Source organism: Stenella coeruleoalba, assembly GCF_951394435.1.
Source record: "Stenella coeruleoalba genome assembly, chromosome: 21".
NCBI classification, from domain to species: domain Eukaryota; kingdom Metazoa; phylum Chordata; class Mammalia; order Artiodactyla; family Delphinidae; genus Stenella; species Stenella coeruleoalba.
This window is the reverse complement of record NC_137167.1, coordinates 21,983,078-22,006,865: the sequence shown is the minus strand read 5'-3', so window position 1 is coordinate 22,006,865 and position 23,788 is coordinate 21,983,078. Positions and strand designations below refer to the sequence as shown.

General features: G+C 41.4%; 1 protein-coding gene across 2 annotated transcripts in view; it reads right to left on the bottom strand.

Moving 5' to 3' along the window:
* The window catches only part of FAT1 (FAT atypical cadherin 1), a 117,394-nt gene that overhangs the window by 91,986 nt on the left and 1,620 nt on the right, over window positions 1-23,788 (bottom strand). For both annotated transcript variants that reach the window (XM_079909288.1, XM_079909289.1), the window contains exon 2: window positions 9,357-12,636. In XM_079909288.1, coding sequence (XP_079765414.1) covers window positions 9,357-12,618 — 3,262 coding nt within the window. In that variant the 5' untranslated portion in view covers window positions 12,619-12,636. The remainder of the gene's footprint in view (window positions 1-9,356; window positions 12,637-23,788) is intronic.

The following is a 23,788-nucleotide window of genomic DNA, read 5'->3' as shown; positions in this document are numbered from 1 at the left end:
TTATTATAATTGTTTGTCTTTTACACCTTAATGGGGAGACAGGTTTATCTGAAGATACAGGTTTGCAAAGAACTATAGGTTATTACTTCACTTGGAAATAGCCTTGGATGACAGATTCTCTTGAATCTGTACATTTTACCCACATGTACAAATATATAGAAAAGTGACTTCTATTTGTCCATTGTAAAGGTTTACCTTCTTCATTTATAAAGTAGAAATAAAACCCACTGTATAAGCACATATTAAACTAAGTGCCGTGTAATGTACGTAGAAATACTTGCAGGCTGTGGAGCATTATAAAAATGCCTGTCATCAACCACTGTCACCATCGTTATCACTGTTCTCCTTGCCCTCTGGTCCTCCCTTATGAGAGCTTGTGAGGATTGGCCACCCTGAAACCTCTAGAACAGAGGGACTTAAAACCAGAGGTCCAAGGACACTGAGGGTCCATGAACAGAGTTAGCATTTCATGAGCCCCTGGTATTATAACCAAACTGCTGAATCTCTGAAGAGAGAATATACAGCTTTCAACAGATTCTCAAAAGTTTCTGTGGTTCTGAAAACATGAAGAACCACTGTTTTGAAGATCTGGATGCAGGTATCTGGGAGGGCAGTAGAAGAAAGGCCTGACACCCCTTTCATGACTACCATTATTATACGTTGCAATCTGTTTGTGGAACAAAGGCTATGCAGCGCTATGTCAGCCACCGTGCTTAGGAGCGGGCAGAAAAATAAGCAAGACTGTGCTCTGTCTTTGAGTTCTGGGTGACACACATGAAAAAGACCAATAAACCAAAAGACTCTGAGTCAGACATATACCAAAAGGGGAACAAAGAGAAGCAGGCTAACGACCTGGTCTCAGGAAAGGCTTCTCAGAAGAGGCAACACTGGCTCTTTAGGCCAACCTAACAAATATTTACAGAGTGCCTATTACATGAACCCAGTAGTAAAAGATTTAGAATCTACCCACACAAGGAGCTGACAGTTGAGAAAAGGACTGTAAATAAACAATTACACTAGAGTGATACTTGAAGTGAAAAAAAAAAATACAAGAAAAGAATTAGCTCCATATGAAGGAGAAAGCTTGTCAAGAAAGATTTATTAAAGCAGAGTTAGAGAAAATAAGAGCCGATCAAGTGGTCAGTGTGTTACCCAAAGGCAGGGAGATAGGAAACAATGGGGCCCAGAGGCGTGAGAGGGTGACAGGGAAGGGACTGGCCCCAACTGGCTAAAGCACCTGGATGAACAGGAGCTGATGAGGGCAGCACAGGCAAAGGACATTGGAAAAGGGAGGCAAGTTTACTAGGGCATCACAGGCTATGCTGAAGAGCTGGGACTTCATGTAATAGGGACACTAAAAAGCTTTAAGGAGGAGTCCGTGGAGATGGAACGCCCCTGCTTAAGAACCATCTCTGTATTACCAGAACACCCTCAGTGTGTCACACCTTAAACCACATCAATTCCTATGACACTACTTAATTTAAAAATATGTATGTATGGGGACTTCCCTGGTGGTGCACTGGTTAAGACTCCGCCTTAGCTCCAGGGGACGCAGGTTCCCCGACCAGGGGAACTAAGATCCCACATGCTGCGGGGCAACTAAGCCCGCACGCTGCAATGAAGAGCCCATGCAGCCAAGTAAATAAATATTAAAATATATACGCATACAAATATTTCAAAATTCAATGAACAGAGTATATTACCATCTAATTCTACTCAAGAATTACTGTGATGATCTAATGAGACAATCAAAGAGCTTAAAATAGGGTTAGTACACAGTAAGCATTCAATAAATGTTAACTATAATTATATACTGATGGTGATAAATATGAAGAAAGTAAGATAAGCGCACAATATGGCTAAACCAGCGCAAATTAGAAAGAAGTCTTAAGAAACTACAGAAATAGCTGGGTAACTTTTAACAAAAAAAAAGGAAAAATCAACTGGACTAAATTAAAAAGACCATATTTGGTAGACTTTCTCCAGCATAAAATAAATAGACACGTCTAAAGGTTCTCTTTCAACAGGTCAGTTTACTCAGCTACTTGGAGGACTAGCAATGAAACAGGTTCAATATGATAGCAGATATTCTGAGGGGAGAAAGAGTACTTCAATTGCCAAGGCAAGTTAGTTGATAAGACTGGCCCTTGAAGTATATATGTGAATAGTTTTGACTTTTATCACTGCCGTTAAACTGGATGACTGCCAATTCAACACGTTCAGCCATGTGCCCTTGAACAGCAATCTTCCCAAGTCCATTTATTCCCAGTAACGAACGAAGACATGAAAGACCGTGCTTTGTGGCACTGTGTCCTGTACGGTGAGAATGCACTATTTACAGCAACATGGTTTGGTTTTTTAAAAACTACGTACCATGAAGGTAGCTGCAAATAAAGGAGTACACAAAATACAAACTAACAGATAATAAATACTTGACAAACCCAGACTTATGAACTAAAACAATCCAGAGTCAAAACAACAGGAACTAAATGGTTAAGAAAAAAATCCAACATGGACAAACAACTAAAGTTTAAGATCTACTCAATTTTCATAATTGGGCAAGGCAGGCAATACAGAAAGAACAGACTAGAGGTTAATGGGGTATTAAATCTCTATACACATATGCCTCTCATCAAGGTATGAACACTCAACTCTTCAACACTCTTAGAACATAAAGATGGTTCCCTGCCAAGAGGGTTGAGAAGGAGAACAGGTTCACTAAGGCTTTCATGCCACACACCACATGGTGGCGAGGACAATGGCTGAGGCCAAGGCATCGAGGACGACAATGCAAGACAACAGCTACGAGGAACTCCATGCAAAGAAGAAGTGCGGGTTAAGCCAGCTTCAGCTACTGTGTGCATTAAATTGGTTTCAAAGGTTAGCCAGGACCCTAACAACCACCTAAAACAAGGTTTCCAGGACAAGAGGCTTCAACTAACATCCAGTACAGTTCACACAGGCAGCATTTTTATTCATGAGAGGGTCATACTTTCACAACTGAAAACACAGGTGAGACACCTGTCCATCTCCACTAGACATGGAAGCTCACCATATTACTCAACACGATTCACCCGCTACTAATCAGTTCAGTGCAATAATCTTAAATTGTTTAAGTGCTACCACTCTGTAACGCTAACATCCTGTTCTACTAAATGTGCCAAAGAGCAATCCATCGTTCTGAGGAAAAAATGAAGGAGGAAGATTCTCAGAGTCAATACTCCTTCAAGACCAAGCCTCGAATTTAGGATTGAAGGGTCCAGCCCAGCCCAGCCCAGCCCACCCCCATTCAGCCCAGAATCCCACTCAACTTTAAATGGGCTCCCTTGGGGCATCTCAAGACCACTCACTCTTGAGTAAGAGGCAGTCCCATGCAGTGTCTGCATGCACACGCTCCCTAGTTCTGCCACTTAGTACTCAAGTGGTTTTAGGCAACTTATTTAACCTGTGAACGTTTCCTCATCGGTAACATAGGGACAACAGTAACTATCTGGTACTTGTGAGGATTAAGTAAACTAATACATATAGAGTGCTTAGACCAGCACTGGTTGTGACACTCAATAAGTCTCTGTGGTTTGTTATTACAGTGACGCCCCTCATCGTTACTGTCATTATCGCCGAAAGCATGCAGCCAGAGAGCATACTTCAAGTTGTTTCCACCGCATCCCCCCCCAGGTTCTGGCCCTCACACATCATTTAGGATTGTATCGGGGCACTGCACGCCTTCACCACATGCTGCTAAACAACGTAACACCACCTGGAATCACAGGGCTTTATATCCCCACCCCTCTTCCAGCCACACTCACTCGGTACTTTAAGCATCAACTCATTAAATATCATACAAATAACTAAAGAGAAGCTGATCCTCTGTTTCCTCTTAAAACAAAATGGAATTTCCTTAGGATTTCTAATAAGATCCTATTTTCACCTTAAAATCCTCCTGCTTCAAAGGAGGGTCCCTTCCCCAGTGGGATTATTACCACGCCCTCCCTGCCCTGACTCAGATTCACAGATTCTTTACTTCCAGACACAGCAACAGCACACTATCATCACATAATTTCTGCCAAAGCCAGATTTTTCAATCTCACTGTTGGCTAGGAAATCAGTTTCTTTTCTCTTCAACTTTCTGAGGAGGAGAACAAAAAGAAAAGAACAGGACAGCAGCTGTGGCCACTTAAGGGAGGAGATGGCAACACAAAAGCTCTTTCATCAGCAAATTTCTTCACTCCCTAACGGGCCTCCCACCAGTATCTATTTAAGTTCCTGCTGCCCGGAATTCTAGACCCAGCTCCTGGTCCCACCACACTAGACCACACTTCTAGCGGCCACCCAGCTCTCAGCCACTCTTACAGACTTTTGGGTCATGATGCTTGAGCCCATTAAGAGCCTTTCTCTACATTCTACTTTCTGTCATGAGAGAAGTGGCCCTAGGAAAAAACATAGGTCCCTGGCTGTATGCAGAATATCCTACTTTAAGTTGGGAAAAGGTTTTTTAAACTTGAGTGAATAACCAAAATAATAATTAAATACTCAGAGTTTGGCCAAACCAGACAGAATCCCCAGAAACATTTTCCCTCTCACTGAAGTCAACAATAAGGTTAGTCTGGACTGGAATTCCCTTCTGTTCCCATTAAACAGACTCATTCCTCCTGCATCCCATAAGGCAGGCCAGGAGCCAGTCTCCAAACGGGTGATCCAGGAATGGTGCAATAATGCTCCCCTGTTATGAGAATGTAGCCAGGTTCTCTCAAGAAAAATGTAGTCCTTATTCTCCCTCCCATATTTCATGAACAGTGACTTATCTTGTTGCAACAGCTGTACTTCCATATTAATTCATTCCAAGTCTTTTCATCAAAATGTAAATTTCAATCCTGAAAGCAGGATTGGGAGTCTAAGAGTAACACAGCACTAATAAGTTCAGAAATTTGCTTTTATCTTAGTGAAATACTTGGTCTCCCCGAATATGTAGAGTCACAACGGGGGAACACTCCAGCTTGGCTGCACTACACTACAACAGCCAAACTGAACCAAAGTACTCCACGCAGAAGGGAAAACATACCTAAAAGACATCCCGTTACAATACAGACATGGGTGCAACAGAGCTCAACTAATAAACACTGCTTCAATACAAGGTCCTATTAACAAATGAAAAGAAACTTTTGGCCAAGCATTTTGCTGGGTTGTTTTTTTTTTTTTTTTGCGGTACACGGGCCTCTCCCATTGTGGAGCGCAGGCTCAGTGGCCATGGTTCACGTGCACAGCCGCTCCGCGGCATGTGGGATCTTCCCGGACCGGGGCACGAACCCATGTCCCCTGCATCGGCAGGCGGACTCTCAACCACTGAGCCACCAGGGAAGCCCAGCATTTTGCTAGTTTTAAAGATTATTTAGTTTTAAAAATTAGCAAAAACCCGCAACATTTTACTTGGTGCTCAAGTAATAATTAACTTGGATGGGTCCTCATCATTATTCCACAGTTCTCCAGGAGGAAGCCCCAAGATTCCACTCTGCTCAACTCTGAAGCTTACAACAAGGCAACCAGGAATGTATTGGAAGTGAGAATGGGGTGAACGCTGAGAAGTATAAAGTCAGGAAAATAAAAACCTAAATGTGAAATTACACATGCTTCCAAGATACGTACTCCACTAACATTTCTGTTAAACCTGCTTTACAACCCTCACTGTAGATTTTAAGGAGACAAAAAGGGAAGAAGATTTAATTAGAGCACTGGACATTGGCTCTCTAACAAGACTGACTTTCCAAATAGTGTTTCACCTAACACTCAACCTTTCCAAACCTCAAATGGACAAGCAATCGTGTGGGCTTGGATTTATCAGAACAGTTAACTAACAGCCAGCAGCCTCTCCAGGAAAAGCATATGACACAGTGAGAGATTATCTGATGAGTCAAATGACTGTCACCCCCATACTGCAAGTACGTGTGGCCTCCCTGCAAAGCCAATTAGCAAAAGATGCACAGAATTCAGTTGACAGGGCTGTTCATCCAACTACATATTTTAGGTAGTCCATAGAATTTCCATTTCCAAAGAAAACAACTTGTCAGGGGGTGTTTCAAATTTAAGTAGGCTTTTTTTTTTTTTAAAGAAAAAGGAGGATCTTAAAAATAATAAGAACTAAATTCAGATAGCTGAATATATCCTCTGTTCTATGAGAAGCATACAAATGATATGCGTATGTGACAATGTTGAAATAGGTAAAACACCACAAAAACTCGGTTATATTATTCAACCAACACTACAGAGTTTAAAGTTAAGTCAAAGGCAGGAAGCAAACAGACCATGAGATGGGCAGGTTCGTGGGCTCCACACCCACAGCAGCGCTGTACAGGCCCACAGACATCAACCCCATACGAAACGTATCCCTAGAGAAAGGAGGCTCAGCAGAAACGGGCAAGGAGCAGAGACTGAAGTTCTTGAAAGGTGCTAGTGAACCCAAACTGGGCCAGGCCAACTCCAATTCACCCCGGAGTTTTACTGCTGTGTCCTACGGCGTGCCCAATGGTGTCCCTGAACTGCCCCTACGTTTCTTCATCTGACAGGAACCTCTCCACACTTCCCACCTGCCTTCAAAATCAGTGAGACAAACCCCACGTGAAAAATTAGCACATCTAATTTTAGTATTTCTGCTGCACAAACATACCGACTTTTCATGAAAGAATTCTATACTATGATACCAAGTGCCTTGCCAGGGGTCTCTGGAAAATAACTTGGGCTGATAATTCTACTGCCAAAAAGAAAATATCTTGCAATGTATAAATATTATTACATCACCTTCATTCAATTTCAAAAAGCACACAAACATAAATCTGCTGCGTGCTATGTATTTTCCTCTGTAAAGCAAGGACTGCGCAATAGATGACACCTAGAAATTGCCAATTTTTCTCTCACCTTTAAATCTCAATCTTTATACCAATGCGTAACAGTTCCTACCCCACTGCCCATAATCCCAACTCATCCCCTGGCCTCTCACTAAGTTACCACTGGAAAAGTCTGGCACTGCCGTTCAGCTTGAAAACTACTATAAATTATATATTTCAGAATAAATACTGCCTTGTTCAGTTGGTTGGTTACCCCACCTCCCTTGATAGTAAGAATATCCCAGTCTCTTAAATTTATAGACGAAAAGTATTAGTTTCTAAATAGGTCTTTAAAAAGCAACAATAAAAATACTCTTCTCACTTGAAAGAAAAAAACCCAAAAGGCTGTGCTCATATAATTTAAGACATCAAGGAAATGTAAATTAAGATTTTGTTTCTATTTTCTGTCTGAACTTTAACTTCCAACAGTTCTCTTCACAGGCTTTCAAAGCCCACCTTGGAAAAGAAAAAAACAGGAAAAATTGTCCTTATGAAATTCACAAAAACACTTCATAGTTTCAGCTTCAGTTACTAAATCCTGGGTATTTTTCTATGTTGCCATTGTACCTGAAAACTAATTCATATCAGAGAGTATGAAAAGAAAAAAGATCCATTCTACTCTTCAGATGGGTGATTACTAACTGCTGCTGGTGATGCTATTTTCTCTTGAATTGAACCATTACAGGTATTTCAGATTAGTAGCATGTAATCTGCAGATCTGTACCACATGCTAGTGGTATAAAATTCACTAGAAAAAGAACCCCCTGAATAAACAAAAACACATTAAAAATTGTATAGTCTCTAAAATCACTTATTTCTAGGACAATAATTATTTTTCATGTGCTATACACCTATTAGATACGGGAGTATTGACTGAAGAACTTATTTGTGGTTATTACTGAATAAAAACTTAAAGGTTTAATGTAATTAGAAAAATACCCCTTTTAGAATGCACATATTCATAAAGGAAACATCAATGAGATTAATAAACAAACTGAACCCCACCTATGGCTGATTACTGCTGCGATTACCCAGTTTCCTTCTATTTCCACTAGCATTCTCAGAAAGCAGAACATTCAAAGCGAAAATAATCATTAATTTACTCATTCAGCCTTTAACCATTTAATGAGCAGCTTCTACACGCCAGGCACTTTTTGCTAGGTGCTGAGGACAGAAAATACATGAGCTAAAAGCCCATCCTTAAAGGTGGTTCTGGGCTGAACTGTGTACCCCAAGATTCATGTGCTGAAGTTCTAAATTCCCAGTACCTCAAAACATGACCGTACTTGGAGACAGGGCCTTAAAAGAGATAAAGCAGTTAAAATGAGGTCATTAGGGAATGGTCCCCTATGACTGGTATCCTTACAAGAAGAGATGAGGACACAAACATACAGAGGGAAGATCATGTGATGTCACAGGGGGAAGATGGCCAACTACAAGCCAAGGAGAGAGGACTCAGAAGAAACCTGCTCTGCCTTGATCTTTGACTTCTAACCTCCAGAAATGGGAGAAAATAAATTTCTCTTGTTTAAGCCACCCAGTCTGTGGCAGACCTTTGTTACAGCTGCCCCAGCAAACTAATACCACAGCTCACGCCCCATCAAAGGAGACTGATATATAACTATAAACTCTGTGAAAGGCAGCTAACTTTGAGATATGTACAAAATGTAAAAAAAAAAATACACACTCTAGCATAAATTGGCTATCCTGGATGTTCTGGTTTTTAGGACCTTATTCTAGGGGAAAGAATATCGTAACAGAGCATTGTTACCATTTCCAAGAGACATTAAATAGACTCTAACACATGTTATTTCACTTTATGCCCACATAAATCTTACAGTAATTTTGAGTGTCCCCATCTTAAAGATGGAGAAAGTCAGTTTTAAAAAGGTAATCAACTTGTCCAGACCACCAAATTAACAACTGAAAAAGCCACAATTCAAAGCCAGGTCCCCTCAGTTTGACATTCTACAGCCTACATCTGCCTTTCAAACAAAACCCCAAGAAGGTACTAAGTCAAGCAGATCACAGCATGAAGTTTTAGAACAGAGTCTTCTCTCTGTGCACTGCCTAATTTGCAGGTGTGCACGAATGTCTGAATAGCATGCTAGGTAGTGGAGTAGTCTTTTAAGTCTTCAACCTTACTAGCTGGAAAAACTCTGGAAGGGCCTCTCAAAGTTACAGCAAAACCATAAGCATGCTTCTGATAATATACAGAACAAACCTGTATATTATCAGTGGTAATGATTTCAATTTTTCTGATTTTTTTCCTACTCATTTTATGCCAACTCATTCAGGTTCCTCTAGTTCCATCCTCATGGCTTACTATACAAAGACATGTGCAACAGGACAAAAAGTATGGACATGCACTGCGCCCTACCAGAAGCCAACGGGGAATTGTGAAGGAGCCAGCACAGGGCATATTTACTTTAGAAAAAAATGAAAGGGAAGAGCAAACCACAGTAATAAAAACACACCTACCTGTTTCTTCATCTATTTTGAAAACACCAACACCAGAACCATCTCGAATGGAATAGTGGATCTCCCCATCTCTTCCTGTGTCCTCATCATGAGCTGATACCTTCATCACTGATGAACCAACAGGGACATTTTCTTTCACTACACCCTTTTCCACAAAGCTAGGAAACACTGGTGGGTGTAAGTTCTCATTCACATCGATGACTTCAACTTCAATGTAGCAAGTGGAAGACAGAGAAATGGGCTTCCCTTTGTCTTTGGCCCTCACAGTGAGATTATACACTTGCTTCTTCTCAAAGTCCAACTGCTGTACGATTCTAACTGCTCCACTGAGCTTATCCACATCAAAGTTTCCTTCTCCGTGGTCCATAAGACTGTATCTCACCTGACTAGACTGACTTAAATCAGGATCATAGGTCTCTAACCACATGATTATGGTTCCTTCTGGAAGGTCCTCTCGAACTTTCACACGGTAATTAGGGGGAATAAACTTGGGTGGGTTGTCATTAACATCCTCTAATGACACCTTCAGAAGCACCGTGGAAAGCAGCTGCGGTTCTTCTCTGGCTTGATCCCTGGCTTCAATCTTTACGTAATGCACATGCTGTTCTTCACGATCCAAGGGGTTCACGATTTTAACCACTCCAGTCATGCTGTCAATTGAAAATTTATCTGTGTCTGTAAGAATAGAGTACGTCACATGTCCATTGGGCCCCAGATCTTTATCTGTGGCTTCAACCTGGATGATTTCACTATTTATCTCTTTGTCTTCACTCACTTCAACGAAATAGTTCTCCTGTAAAAACTCAGGTGGGTTATCATTGGCATCCAGAACTCTGATCTCCAGAAGACGCCAAGCAGCCTTCTGTGGCAGACCGAGGTCAGACACCGTAACATTCAGGGTATATCTGTCTGTTGTTTCACGGTCAAGCGGAGATAAAATTTTGAGCATTCCTGTTTCCATGTCAATAATGAAGCAACTATCCTCATTTCCTCCAGAAATAGCATAGACCAGTTTTCCGTTGAAGCCAGTGTCCAGGTCAGTAGCATTCATGAAAATTATGCTGGAACCCACAGGATGATTTTCCTTCACCTCAATACCAGCTGGAAGAGTACTTCTAAACTGTGGTGTGTGAGCATTGACAGAGTGAGAATCAAAGAAGACATCCTCAACCTCTCCCTGACTGTGTAACTTATTGGCCTGCAGGAGTTTCTCCGCCAGCATCCTGGCCACACCAGTCTCCTCGCAGTGCAAGTTTACTGGCTTGCGAAGGGCAGCCACAGTTATGTTGATATATAATGGTGTGGCAAAATTCTCTCCATCTGTAGCTGTAATTCTCAGACTGTGAAATGACACCTTTGCCCCTAAACCATTCATGAGCGACTGCTTTAATGACAATACCCCGGAGCTGGGGTTTAAGCTGAACAAATCCAGTTCATTCCCAGCTTCAGTCTGATACCGCACCAACTGCAGTTCATCTGCGTCAATGGCAGAAACAGTGGTTATCTGCTCCCCTACACCTAGGTCCCTGGGAATTGTTCCTTCACAGTTTATCTTCTCAAACAGGGGTGTGTTGTCATTCAAGTTATTGAGAGTGAGGGTAGCAAGGATTTCAACCTCCCGGCGGTACGGCAAGCCCCAGTCTGATGCCCGAATCCTTAGAGTATAAACCCGTGGCATCAGCTCGTAGTCCAAGTTCTCTGAAGTACTCACAGCACCGGTGAAATGGTTAATCACAAACGGCACGTGATTCAAATTTGCAATGCTGTAAGTCACATACCCGTTCTCACCCTCATCAGGGTCCACAGCACTCACACTCATCACCGTAGTACCAATGGGCACGTTCTCGTCAAAAGATGCTTTGTAGGCTGTCTGGGTAAATTCAGGGGGATGGCTATTTGCACTCAAGACTTTAACCAAGACTTTGGTCGAGGCTTTTCTGTCACTTGTTGTTACTTCAAGTTCAAAATGGGAGGCTTGCTGTCTTTTAATTGGTTCTAAAATGGAAATGAGACCAGTGTTGTGATTTAAACTGAATTTAGCTTTTCCAGGTGTACTTTTAAAAACATACTTCAAATGAGAATAGCTAGGTGTGGCTTTCACCATGACCACGGGTGTGCTGGGAGGAGCAAATTCACTTATTTCTGCTCTGTAAACCTCCTTTTCAAACTTGACTGGCCCAGCTTTGAACCGTGGTGAAGTCACCTGAATTACTTTTACAGAAGAGAACTGGGGAGGACTTCCTTTATCTTTCGCCTGTAGTGTCAGGTTGTAGCCGAAAGGATGACTGTCCCAATCAATGTCACCGACTGCTTTGAGTTTATACTCTTTGCTCCCTGGAGAGGTCCTCACTGTTCTAAACTGCTGAAGGAGGTCTCCTGCCACAATGCTTAAAGAAGCGACTTCCCCATTGGCACCCTGATCGCAGTCATCCACGGTTATGATGGCATACGTTGGGTCCTTCTCCAATTCCGATGGTGATAACGTCACTGCTGTTATCACAGGAGCACACTCGTTGGCCTGCTCTACGTGAACTGTCAGCTTAGCCATGCTGCTGATACCACTGCTCCCGTACAATTTCATGCCACGGTCCACAGCAAGAATTTCCATCTCATAGAACTTGGTCTCTGTGTAGTCAAGTCTACCAGTTAAAACTATGGTGCCACTGGTGGGGTGGATAGCAAACATGTCTGTTCGATCTTTAAAACTGTAGTAAAATTCTCCATTGGTGCCTATGTCTGCATCCGTGGCACTGACTCTTGCAATACTGGTCCTCAGGGCTGTGTTTTCAGGTAAAGAAACACTGTACGAGGTGGGTGAGAATAATGGCCTCAAGTCATTTGTATCCAGCACTTGTACCCTGACCTTTGTTCGTGCTTCCACATTAGTATTTTTTTCAACTGCTTTGACTATCAATGTGTAATGGTCTTTCACTTCTCTATTAAGAATAGCTGTATTTCCTCCTTTGGTCCTTATTCTCAGAAAGCAAAAGTCTCCAAGAATGTACTCTTCAGCTTTGAATAGGTTTTCATTGTCTCCTGAGACAATTTTGTACCTTAACTCCCACAATGGATTTGTAATGTAAATACCCATCTTTACGGGATGCCCAACATAGGTCTTCGCTGCAGAATTTTCATGCACTGTGACATTGTACTGGAAATGTGTGAACTGTACAGGAGTTTGTTCAAGTGCTTGGCTTCCATCACTGTCTCCAAAATGCTGGAGGAGGAGCAAAAGCAGAAGCGAGGCCAAATGCCTCCCCATCGCTTAACTCCCAGGAACCTGCAACGGAAGAAAATAAGAATCATTGCTTCAGGGAAATAAACAAAAAGTGTACTTTTCTTAAGGTTTTAGACCTTTTTTTTTTTTTTTGCGGTACGCGGGCCTCTCACTGCTGTGGCCTCTCCCATTGCGGAGCACAGGCTCCGGACGCGCAGGCTCAGCGGCCATGGCTCATGGGCCCAGCCAATCCACGGCATGTGGGATCTTCCCGGACCGGGGCACGAACCTGTGTCCCCTGCATCGGCACGCGGACTCTCAACCACTGTGCCACCAGGGAAGCCCAGACCTCACATTTTAATAAAGTATTTTCCATCTATACAGAATATGAATAAATGCAATAGTTTTCCAATATAAGTATCAATACTGCTAATATTTCTAGAATTACTAAGTTTAAGAACAATTTTTTTTATTTTAATGACTCAAAGAATCTTAAAGAGCATCAGATGAAGGTCTTCCAGCTGCAACAACGACACTGTATTCCTGCACTTCAATCTTCAAGGCAAGTATAAGCCACTGCTAAAAAAGGGAGTGAACATTGTTTCCATTTACTTGTATATAATAAATGAAGTGCTCAAAAGCTCACAGACTTGATGCTACTACAGTATCCTGACCATGGGACGCTTCGGACAGCTAACAACCAAAAAAACTCTCAACAGTGGTTTTATATAACCTCTCATAATGATAGCTTGTAATCTCATCTAGAAATTTATCCTGAAATTATATTATTTCTTTATAAGAATGATTAAGTTGACTCCCTACATAATATAAGGGTTTACTGTCTCATTTAGCACTGTATTAACTATTTAAAGGTATTAAAATAAATGTATCACCAAGTTTAATACTGAAGTCATTTCTGAACCAACAATCTGAGCCCCAAACAGTCAGTTTACAAAAGGCAAGAGCTTGATGTCAAACAGAACTTGCCCTCCCTAAACCAGGGACACAAATCTTGGCAACATCACTGCTGCATCACCACTGCTGCCAACAGCCAGTGCACAGAGGGTCGGCACAAAGCTAAATCATCTAAGCAAACATGCGTAGAGGGGCCCAATCAACGCAGCAAGGTGGAAGGCACTGCAGGGAGGTCCAAGGGTGAGGTGGGCGGAAAGAGGACATGTGAGAAAGGGGTACCCTGAACCAGTGGGAAGGCAGGCAGTTCACTGGGCTGAGGCCTGGCGGGGGAGGACAATCGCTTTCAGAGCAGCTGTTCCCCTAAATGCCAACGTAATTCACCTCGTAAATGAACGGAGCTTCACAAACGTCCAAGAATGGTCAGAAGAGGACAGCGCTGCAGCCCTGGCAAAGGACCCCTCAGATGAATATTCGGGAAACGGGACTGCTCCCCAAGGTAAGAGAAACAGCAGACTGAAGGGCTGGCCAAACAGCCAGGGGAAATTAGCACGGCAACTTTAATTTACAGTATCTTAACTCAGCCAACTGCCAACTTTGCCCCATTAATCATTTCATTAAGGAAAAAAAGAAAAAACCTGATATGCTGAAGGCAATGAGAAGCTTAATTGGTACTGAATCCTGTCCAAGTCGGGCACCCTAACTTGTGCTTTAGCAACCATGATTTCTCAGCAGATAAAGTCAGAAAATGAGACAGAATTTTTGGCCTCTAGAACAACAATTAAGATTTAAACAGAATAAGAAGACAATCTTCTCCCAAAACTATCTCTTAATTTGGTCAACAGTTTTAATACTCAGGGAAATTTGAGGATTATGTAACAAACCGATAATTTTATCAAAACAAGTGAAAACTCTGATTCATGACTGAATTCAACCTACAGGTATTAAGAACCTGCTAGCAGACAGACTGTGCTAGGTACATGGAGTTAAAGACTATTTTAAAAGGCAAAGATCCTGGTACTGAAGCATTTACAAACCAGGGATAAAACGTAAAGAAAATGTCTTAAAGAAGCATTGAAAAGATGATGTTGCACAAGCACTTTCTGTTTTAGGAAACATAATGTTACTAGTATCCAGTTTATAACAAAGTATTAAACCAGGATTCTATTGCAAGCAATTAAAATATTTTTGCTTAATTCTACATATAAAATATTACGCAGTAATTAAAAAAATAAGACAGCACTCTATACACTGACATGTAAAGATGTCCAGATACATTAAGTGGAAAAACTAAACTGATTCCATTTATGTTTGCAAAAAGGGAGGGGAGATAAATTATATGCATAGTTCATGGATGTGCTTAAAAATGAACCAAAAAATTCTGGACAGATAAGAAGTAAACTGTTAATGGTGGTAACTTCTGAAGGACAGGCAGCTGGGGGAATGTTCACATTTTCACTTTTCTCTACTATTTGAATTTTTAGTATATATATATATATATATATATGTTATCTTTATCATTAATTCACTTCTTTGGTCATTTGATTCATTCATCACCCATTTAATGAGAGCTTACCACAGGTCAGGAACAGTTCTACATGCTGGGAATACGAAAGTGAACCAAACTACTAACAAATCCTCACGGAAGATACATTTCCTGGTGAGAGACAAGGAAACAAAGAGTCTATCAGATGCTGATGATTAGTGCTAAGGAGAAAAATAAAGCAGAAAGAAATGAAGACTGCAGCCAGAAACATGGAGGGAAAGAGAGGCCCCGAAAAAGGACAAGAGTTTCTCAACGTCAAAACTATTGACATTTGGGGCAGATGATTCTTGGCCGGGGGACGGGGTGTGTAGGCTGGAGAGCTGTCCTAGGCATCATTTAGAATTATTCCTGGTCTCCACCCAACTAAAGGCCTGCAGCCTCTCTTCCCTCCAACCCCAACTAAAAATGTCTCCAGACAGTACAAATGGCCCCTGAAGCTCAGTCATCTCCAGTAGAGAAGTACTAGTTAGACGCGCCACAAGGAGAAAGACCGTGGTGGCCTGGCACTGTGGGTGAGCGGAGAGCAATAAAGGAGATCCTTTTTTAGATAAGCTTTTCATTTTAAAATTATTCTAGAGTTTCAGAAAAATTACAAAGACAGTTTCCCCTACTGTTAACATCTCACCTTACTATGGTACATGTGTCACAACTAATGAAATAATATAGATACACTGTAATTCACTAAGTCCCAATGCCCTTTTCCCGTCCCAGGATACCAGCCAAGACAACCGCATTACATTCAGTCATCATATTCTCTTAGGCTCCTCTGGACTGTAACAGTTTCTCTGATTTGTCTTGTTTTCAATAACCCTGACAGTTTTGAGAAGTACTGATCAGGTATTTTGCAGAATGTCCCTCCACTGGAATTTGTCTGATGTTTTTCCGCATGATTAGACTGGGGCTATGCGTTGAGGGGAGGAAGAGAACAGGGTAAAGTGCCATTTTCATCACATCACATCGATGCTGATGCTGACCCTGTTCACTGGGTTGAAGCAGCGCTTGTCGGGTTTCTCCGCAGCGGGGTACTTGCTGCCCCCTTCCCCTACTGTGCCCTTTGGAAGGAAGTCGCTACGTGCAGTCCACACTTAGGGGTGGAGAGTTATGTTACATAAATCGTTTAGAGTTCTTCTGTAAGGGAGATTTGTCTATTCTCTCCTAATGTCTTTATCATTTGTTTTCATCAGTATGGCCTCATGGATGAAGGGTGCAGGACGTCGGATGTTCCTACAAATAAAACAAGAACAGGGGAGTGACATGCTCGAACCTAAAGTGAAAGAGCTGCTCTGGTACCTGGGTGGACAAGAGAAGGGAGGGCAGCCAGGGCAAAAGCTGGAGGGAGACCAGTTAGAAGGTACTGCAACAGCACGGGTGGGAGACTGTGGTGGCTCAGCCTCAATGGTCCTCGTGGGGGTAGGGAGAAGGGTGACATTTTGGATCTACTCCAGGACCAGCTGATGAACTGGAGGGCAGAGGCGGAAGGAGAGAAAGAGAGAGGCATCAAAGAAGATTCCAGAGGTCATGTACTGAGCAAGAACTGAGCAGTCAGGTACAAGAGAGGGAAGCCTGCACTGAGGGAGGAACGGATTTTAGGGAGTATGATCGAGGGTTCAGCTTTAGACATGTTAAGGTAGAAATGCCAAGTAATGACTTCAAGCGAGCAGTTAGATGTGTGGGAAAGGTTCACCGTGGAGTGAGAAACTTGAGAGTTGTGAGAATATGGAAGACGCTACATTTAAAACCACAGAACTAAATGATCACCCACAGAGAGAGCACAGAGACAAGAAACAAAAACCAAGGACAGAGACGTGCTACTCCCCAAGATCTAGAAGACAGAAGACGAGAGGAACCAGCAAGGGAGACAAAGCAGCCACTGGAGCAGAAGCAAGTAACAGTGGTGTGACAATGACAATGGTAAGCAAACCAATCTTTCTGAACATTTGAAGCCTAACATGAGACCTTGAAAATGACCCATTAATACTGGCTGGTGCCATGCTACTCCCACCACCGCTGGTGCCCTGGGCATGCCCTTCACCCCCAGGGCACAAGGAGAAGGCTCAACATGCCAAACCACTGCAGCTGTTCCCTCCCCACGGCATCTCAAGGATCCCTCAGCAGCACCTGCAGCCTTTGCCACCACCCACTTCTCTCTCACAGCTGGATTCCCAAACACCTGGCTCACCCTTCACAACTCACCCACCACGCACGGTTCTTCTCACGGGACACATCACAGCTGGAATAAACTTTTTCGACCACGTTCATAACTGAGACCTCTTAAAACCCTGAATTTACTCTGCAAACTTGGCTAACAGAATGCCGTTGTAATTAAATTATTAAATGCAAGTCTTTTGATCAGAAAAAAATTCCACTTTCTAGGAGATCCTGTTAACTTTACAGTAATTTACCCGAGAACTGTGAACTCACGTTTCACCTTAGAATGCCAGAAAAATTATGGCTGTTACTCTATGCAAAACAAACAGTAAAGCAGGGGGAAACACACACACACACACACACACACACACACACACACACACACACACACACAAATCCTAAAAAGGTACTAATACCATTTCATCTAAAAAAGTACATTATTACCTAGTGCTCACGCTTATGAAAACTAAACTCTAAAAAACATTTTACCCAAAGGCTACACTTTGATATTTAGAGGGTGATCACACTACTTGAACTTACAGTAATCCAGGATTTCTTCTGTGCATTTTCCAAAGTGAAAACAAAGAATGTTTACTTAGTTCAGTCTTTAGGGAAAAGGGCTTCAGGTCCAAAGCTTAAATATCTTTAGTACAGATTTCTGAAACTCCATAAATAAGAGAGAAAGATCATTTTTCTGGTAGAAGTCAGATATTAATATGCTCATGTTTCTTCATTTGCGAGACTTTCATGTAAAGTGTTCCAATCTGTGACCGCACAGGCTTCACACAACAGAACACAGCCCCGTGCTGAGAACACAGCTGCATAAGTTCAAACATTTAGATCTAAAGCTGAAGGTTCGGATGTTTCAGATGCTTGAGACAGGGCGTTAGGTGGGACACTGCGTTACACAATGCATACATTCTGTTAAATGTATGTTTATTATTTAGAGTCACAACTCTTACACACGCCATTAGTCATTCCAGCTCTCTACCCAAGAGGGAAACAGTATCAGACTCTCCATGCCACATATGATAATAAAAATACACAAAAATATTCAAGTATTTTGTATTTTCCCTCACCATACTCCCATTTTGTATCCACATCAGTGAGAGCGTCACTAGAATTGAACTTATTACTGAAATTTAGAGCTTAATGTTCGGTTTGAATAGCGTCACATTTTAAAAGTACTTTCTAGAGATGTCTAAATCGTGAGGGAGATGACTATGTTTCCAAAGAGAATTGTCACAAAGTTGTTAAAAGACAATATGAAATGTAAATGGCTCCTGCTTTTTAAAAATATTGTATATTAAATAAACGTTTAATGACCTCTAAAATCACTTAACAGGAGTCAAAAAAGAGTACTGTGTCTGTCTTAGAAAGCCTGCTTGTTACTCAGCTATAACCAATTCACAGCTTCCAGGTGACATTTACAACAGAAAAAACCCCTGCATTTCTCTAATAAATTATAATAGCCATAGACAGTACTTTTAAAAGCGTTCATTCTTAACACTGAAAAATTAATGGGTAGATCTTGTTTATTTCTGGGTACATACTAAATCTCTTTAAGCCATCTTAATACATTTTTTCAGTAAAAATGGGGGTGGGTGGCACTATGAACCCAGAATTGAACAGCAGGCTCAGGCTTGGTATCTATCACTTAACTGCTTCTGCTAACTCTGTATGTTGTTAGCTTTGATTGGAGCTGCAGTAAGTCTGATTACTCCAGCAATGACTTAATTTAAATACTGCCTTCAAATGATCAACAACTGATTCCAATTTAACTGAGAACAGTCTTCAAGCTATTCATACTGACAGTACACACTGCAAATCCCTCTCCTCGGCACATAATTCTTTTCCAGAACCTAAAAGCTTCAGCATTAACATGATTTAATCAATTCGAAATAATTTTTTGGAAGTTTTCTTGCCCTTAACTTAAACAGACTTCCTAATTTTTAAATAGCCTCCGTATAAACTCTAGTATGTAATTTACCTACTCAATGAACCTATATAATTTACCTACTTCAGTGGGTAGTCTGAAGAGGACTGTTTCTAGTTGTTGTTTTATTGTGACATAAAAGACAAGACCAACAAACAAGGGCTATGTGTACATTTCTGGCTAGACTAGGCATCCCTGTGCTAGTCTCTCCTCTTTCAGCGCTCCAAAACATGACCACTCTCCGTTATTACCCATCCCGCCAACCACTTTCTCCTCACCCACACTCCAGGGCAAACTTTGCCCACAGAGAAGCTCAATAAACAGACTGTTTACCCTCTTGTGATATAAGAGCATTTCACCTAATATATTTTTCTCTGCAAATAGAAATCATTTAAATGATGTTTTGGCAGTCATTAATACTGGCCACTCTTCCACTCCCAAAGTAGTACAGTTTTCATTACGGATCAAATTATGATGCTCCCTTTTGTATTTAGGTACAAACCTCGGCCTTTCACTAAATACGGGATCAGGCAAGTGAACGTTCCATGTATAGTAAGTACGTGGAAGTCGTGGTAGAGACTCCCCCCACTTCCTCTCCTTAAAATGTTCTCTTCCCCTCCTCTCTCTTCCTCCCACATCTCCGAGGAGATGCGAACCACCCAAGCTACAAATAAAGACATCCTTGATGCCATAAAACTGTGCCTCTCCTGCAGCTCTTCCCTAAATTGTCCCTCACACTCAAGTGCCCCGCCGCTGCCGCCACTGCAGCTGCCTTCAGCACTCCACAAATACACACAGGTTCTTTCCCCCTGAAAATAGCTTTCATTCAAACCTGCACTTCCTTCAAGCCAAGAGCCTATTTCTCACCTTCTTATGTTTGCAGAGAGTAGTTTCTCAGTGCTACCTTGACTTCCTTAGAACTCCCTCCACTAAAGACATTGTTGTTTCTACCCTCAACTGTTCCACGTGACCTCAGATCCACCCAGGCAACAGAAGCAGCTTCTTCTGGTGTCAAAGGCTAACGTCAAAATTAATGCCCTTTTCTCAGTACTCATCCTCCCTGACAATCTCCGATTTGACACTACTCACCCTCCTCCCCCGTATGTGTCCTTCATACTGTCACAAACTGCCTAAAACAAAGAGGTGATCCATACAGAACGCGTAAAGGATGGACAGCACTAAACTTTCCTGATTCTCTCCAATACCCTTTTATAAGCTACACCAACCCTTTCACTTTTCAGTTCGTCACTACAAATTTCTTTCAACTCTTTTCACACACACACATATTGTTACCCTTAAAGACATCATCCCCTCTGCCCTTATCACAAAGGATCACCGCAGAAGCCTGCATTCCACCCTAACCTCCAACAAGTGCCATGGAACAACTTCCCCCACCCCGGGGATACCTTCAGACTTAAGTTATACAGTGTCTTCAGCCACTTCCCACTGCAAAATAATAGCTATTCCACTGAAAATAGAGTAATTTCCTACGTCCTTGAAGAGTTTCACCACTTTCCAAATCACCAAGTTTGCAATCTAAGAAATCAAATTAAAAAAAGCAGCTGGAAGTCGTAAAACCTGTGATCTAGCCCAGGCTTTGTCACTAATCATCTGTGTGACTTCAAGGGAGTTAATTAATCCTTGGATTCCATTTCTTTATTTGAAAAACTAGAGACTGGACTAAAATCTTTACAGCTTTCTACCCTCCACAGGTACACATTCTTTCCCCACCTCCTTTTTCTCTCTTTGTACACACACACACACACACTCCAGAAATTCAGGATTTCTATGACTTTTTATCTTAACTGTCAAACCTCCATATCTTAAGTCATCTAGACTTGACATTTTTTTATTTCTCAATTTCTCAAAACTGTGCTTCTTCCATTTCTGCTGCTGCCACTTGGTTCATATTTGTATTTGTTCAGGCACAGCATGTGAATCGCCTTTTGGTATTCCTGCTTTCTTGCCCCCATACTATTTAGCCCACATACTGCAATGAAATTAGTCTCATTAAAACTTCTTTGTAATGTCACTCCATAGTTTGAAATATTCAGTGTTTCCCCTTATCCTTCGGATTAAGTACATCCTTCTTAATCTTGTATTAAAGATCTCTGACAATCTGACCTCTACCTACTTTCCCAATTTAATCTCCCATACTACTTGTTTCAAACCAAAAAGGTGTCCTTCCCACAGTCTTGAAACCACCAAGCTGTCCTGAGCCCATGACACCACCTAGTGGCGGAGGCTCTAAACTTGCAGCATCGCCACCTTTCTCTTCGAAAAGACAACGCAAACATGGCAATTTTATTTTTTCCTGCCCTTTACTCATCACACACAGTTTCGTTATTTCCACCTTTCTCTTCAACATTTCTTTCTTTCCTCTCTTCTTAACCTCCATAAAAGTTATCTTCTCTATCTTTATAAGCCAAGGTGAGCCCAGGTCATAGATTTTCTGTTTTCCCTACGCAAAGAAAAAAAGGCAAGCCATAAGAAACATGAAAGAAGGATTAAAGAAACACTGATGATAAACCAACCAACCCTTTTCCGAAAGATAACATGGTGTGCTCAGGTCTTTTTTCTCACCATTCATCAAACCACAAATCAAGTCACAACACCAAGGGTTTCTACAACTTGCTTTACGTGTATTTCCTCTCCGTGAATCACTGCCTCCAGATTCACTCTTCCCCCAGACCTCACCCTATCCTAATATCCACCTAGCTCACTGAGGTGCTATGATGAACTACCCTGACCCAGATGGGTCTCTCTTACCACACTGGAGATAATTGTTTATTTGTCCTTCTCCCCTGCTGGACTGTAAGCTTCTTGAGAGCAGGAAGCCTGCTTTGTTCACCACTGTTTATTGCATCTGACCCAGTGTTTGGCACAGAGGAGATCCACAGTTGTTGGGTGCATGAATGGACAGATAGATGAGGATTAGCAATGGAGAACGGAAGGCAGGACTGATGGGTGGGAGGGAGTGGGGGATAAGGAGGGATAACATGGGAAAACAATACATCCATCGTTGTAAACTTAACAAAAAATCCAGGCGCAACCACTAGGCCAGTAACAACACTGCCGATGGGTGCCCTGCAGAAGGCTCTAATTTCCAGCAGCTCAAAAAGAGGTCATCAACCACCTCAAAATACTTCCAAAGTGGCTACAGGCGATGCCAGATCAGCGTCCCTACTACAGAGCTTACTATGAAGCTTTATGCTTGAATATTCTACAAAGATAAGAATTAAATAATTACCGATTTTCCTAAGTGGTCTATAGAAGACATTTAATTATAGATTTATCTCCACATAAATAATAAACCTTTGGAATTAAGCAAGAATTTTGGCAATATATTTAAATCTGGGACTTAAGGAAAAGAAAGATCATTTTTTAAAAAAACTTTATTATGTGAAATATACAGATTCCTCATCTGACTGAATACATTTTTGAAATAAAAAGTTCCTCCCAGACCTGAGGAGAGAAAAAAATGCAACTTTCTGATCTTGGTTAAATGAATTGCCTGCATCGCTCATTTCAAAAACTCCTTACCAGTGCCTAAGGACAAACTAACACTTGCAAATTAAACAATTAGGTGAGACAAAAAGACACAGTTTGGCTTCATCAACTATATAATTTGGTCAAAAGAAAGCTTACCTGCTGCAGTTTCCCACTCATAAAGATTAAACAGACACCTGGCCTTATGGCTTCCTGCTATTAAATCAAGTCCTTTAGGCCACAAATTAGGCCATGGAGACAACATTTAATGCAACAATAATGCATTGAATTTGATTTAGTTTACTGAGTCTATGTAAAATCTGCAAAACTTGGGTGGAAAACAGGTGGCAGTAGACTTGTTAAAGGAGTTAAAATAATCTGTAACATCCCTTTCACTTCTAGCGTTCAAAGAAATGACTACTTCGGAGACAACTTGAGAGCTAAGCCTAAAGACATACACTAGGAAGGCATGGGATCAGGGGGAAGAAAACAGTAGTAGTTTGCATATAAGTTTTAGATTCCTCTTTTGGCACCTGACCATAACATGGATTTAAATGGTCTACTAACATTGTGCAAAACCACTAGGTGTACTTCTAGTGACTAATTAAAAGATACAAATGAATAGATATGCAGGTGGCCTGAAAGATTTTTATGAAGTCCTCTAAGAATTTCACTTCCTTTCAGAGTGACAAAGAATTTAGTTCATTTAAGATATTCATTTTTCAAGTAATGGGTACACAAATGCACACTTTATTCAAATCAAACCCTACTATGAACGTGTTAAATGCCATGTTTGACATAATTGAGTTATATTCATCGTTGTTTTTAAAAATTATGTAATGTTTTAAGCACTTTTACACCCATCTTAAAGCTTAAGTATATAGAAAAGAAAGGGGGATAATAATTCCACTTGTGGAACCAGAGAGCTGTCCTAAAACACAAAGCCAAACATCAGAATTAACCTATATACCTGGAGAAACACACTCTGAGTAACTGCAGTAACTCGATGTGCTGGATAACCACAACGCTAAGAGTAATATGAAAAAAACATCACCATCACCTAGTTTTAACACGTGCAGCTATCTTAAACTATTGAAACCTATCTCTGAATGTATGACGCCTCAAGAATCTGCTTTTGTGAAAGATACATAAATAACTGAAGATCATTTGCCTTTTAAATCTTC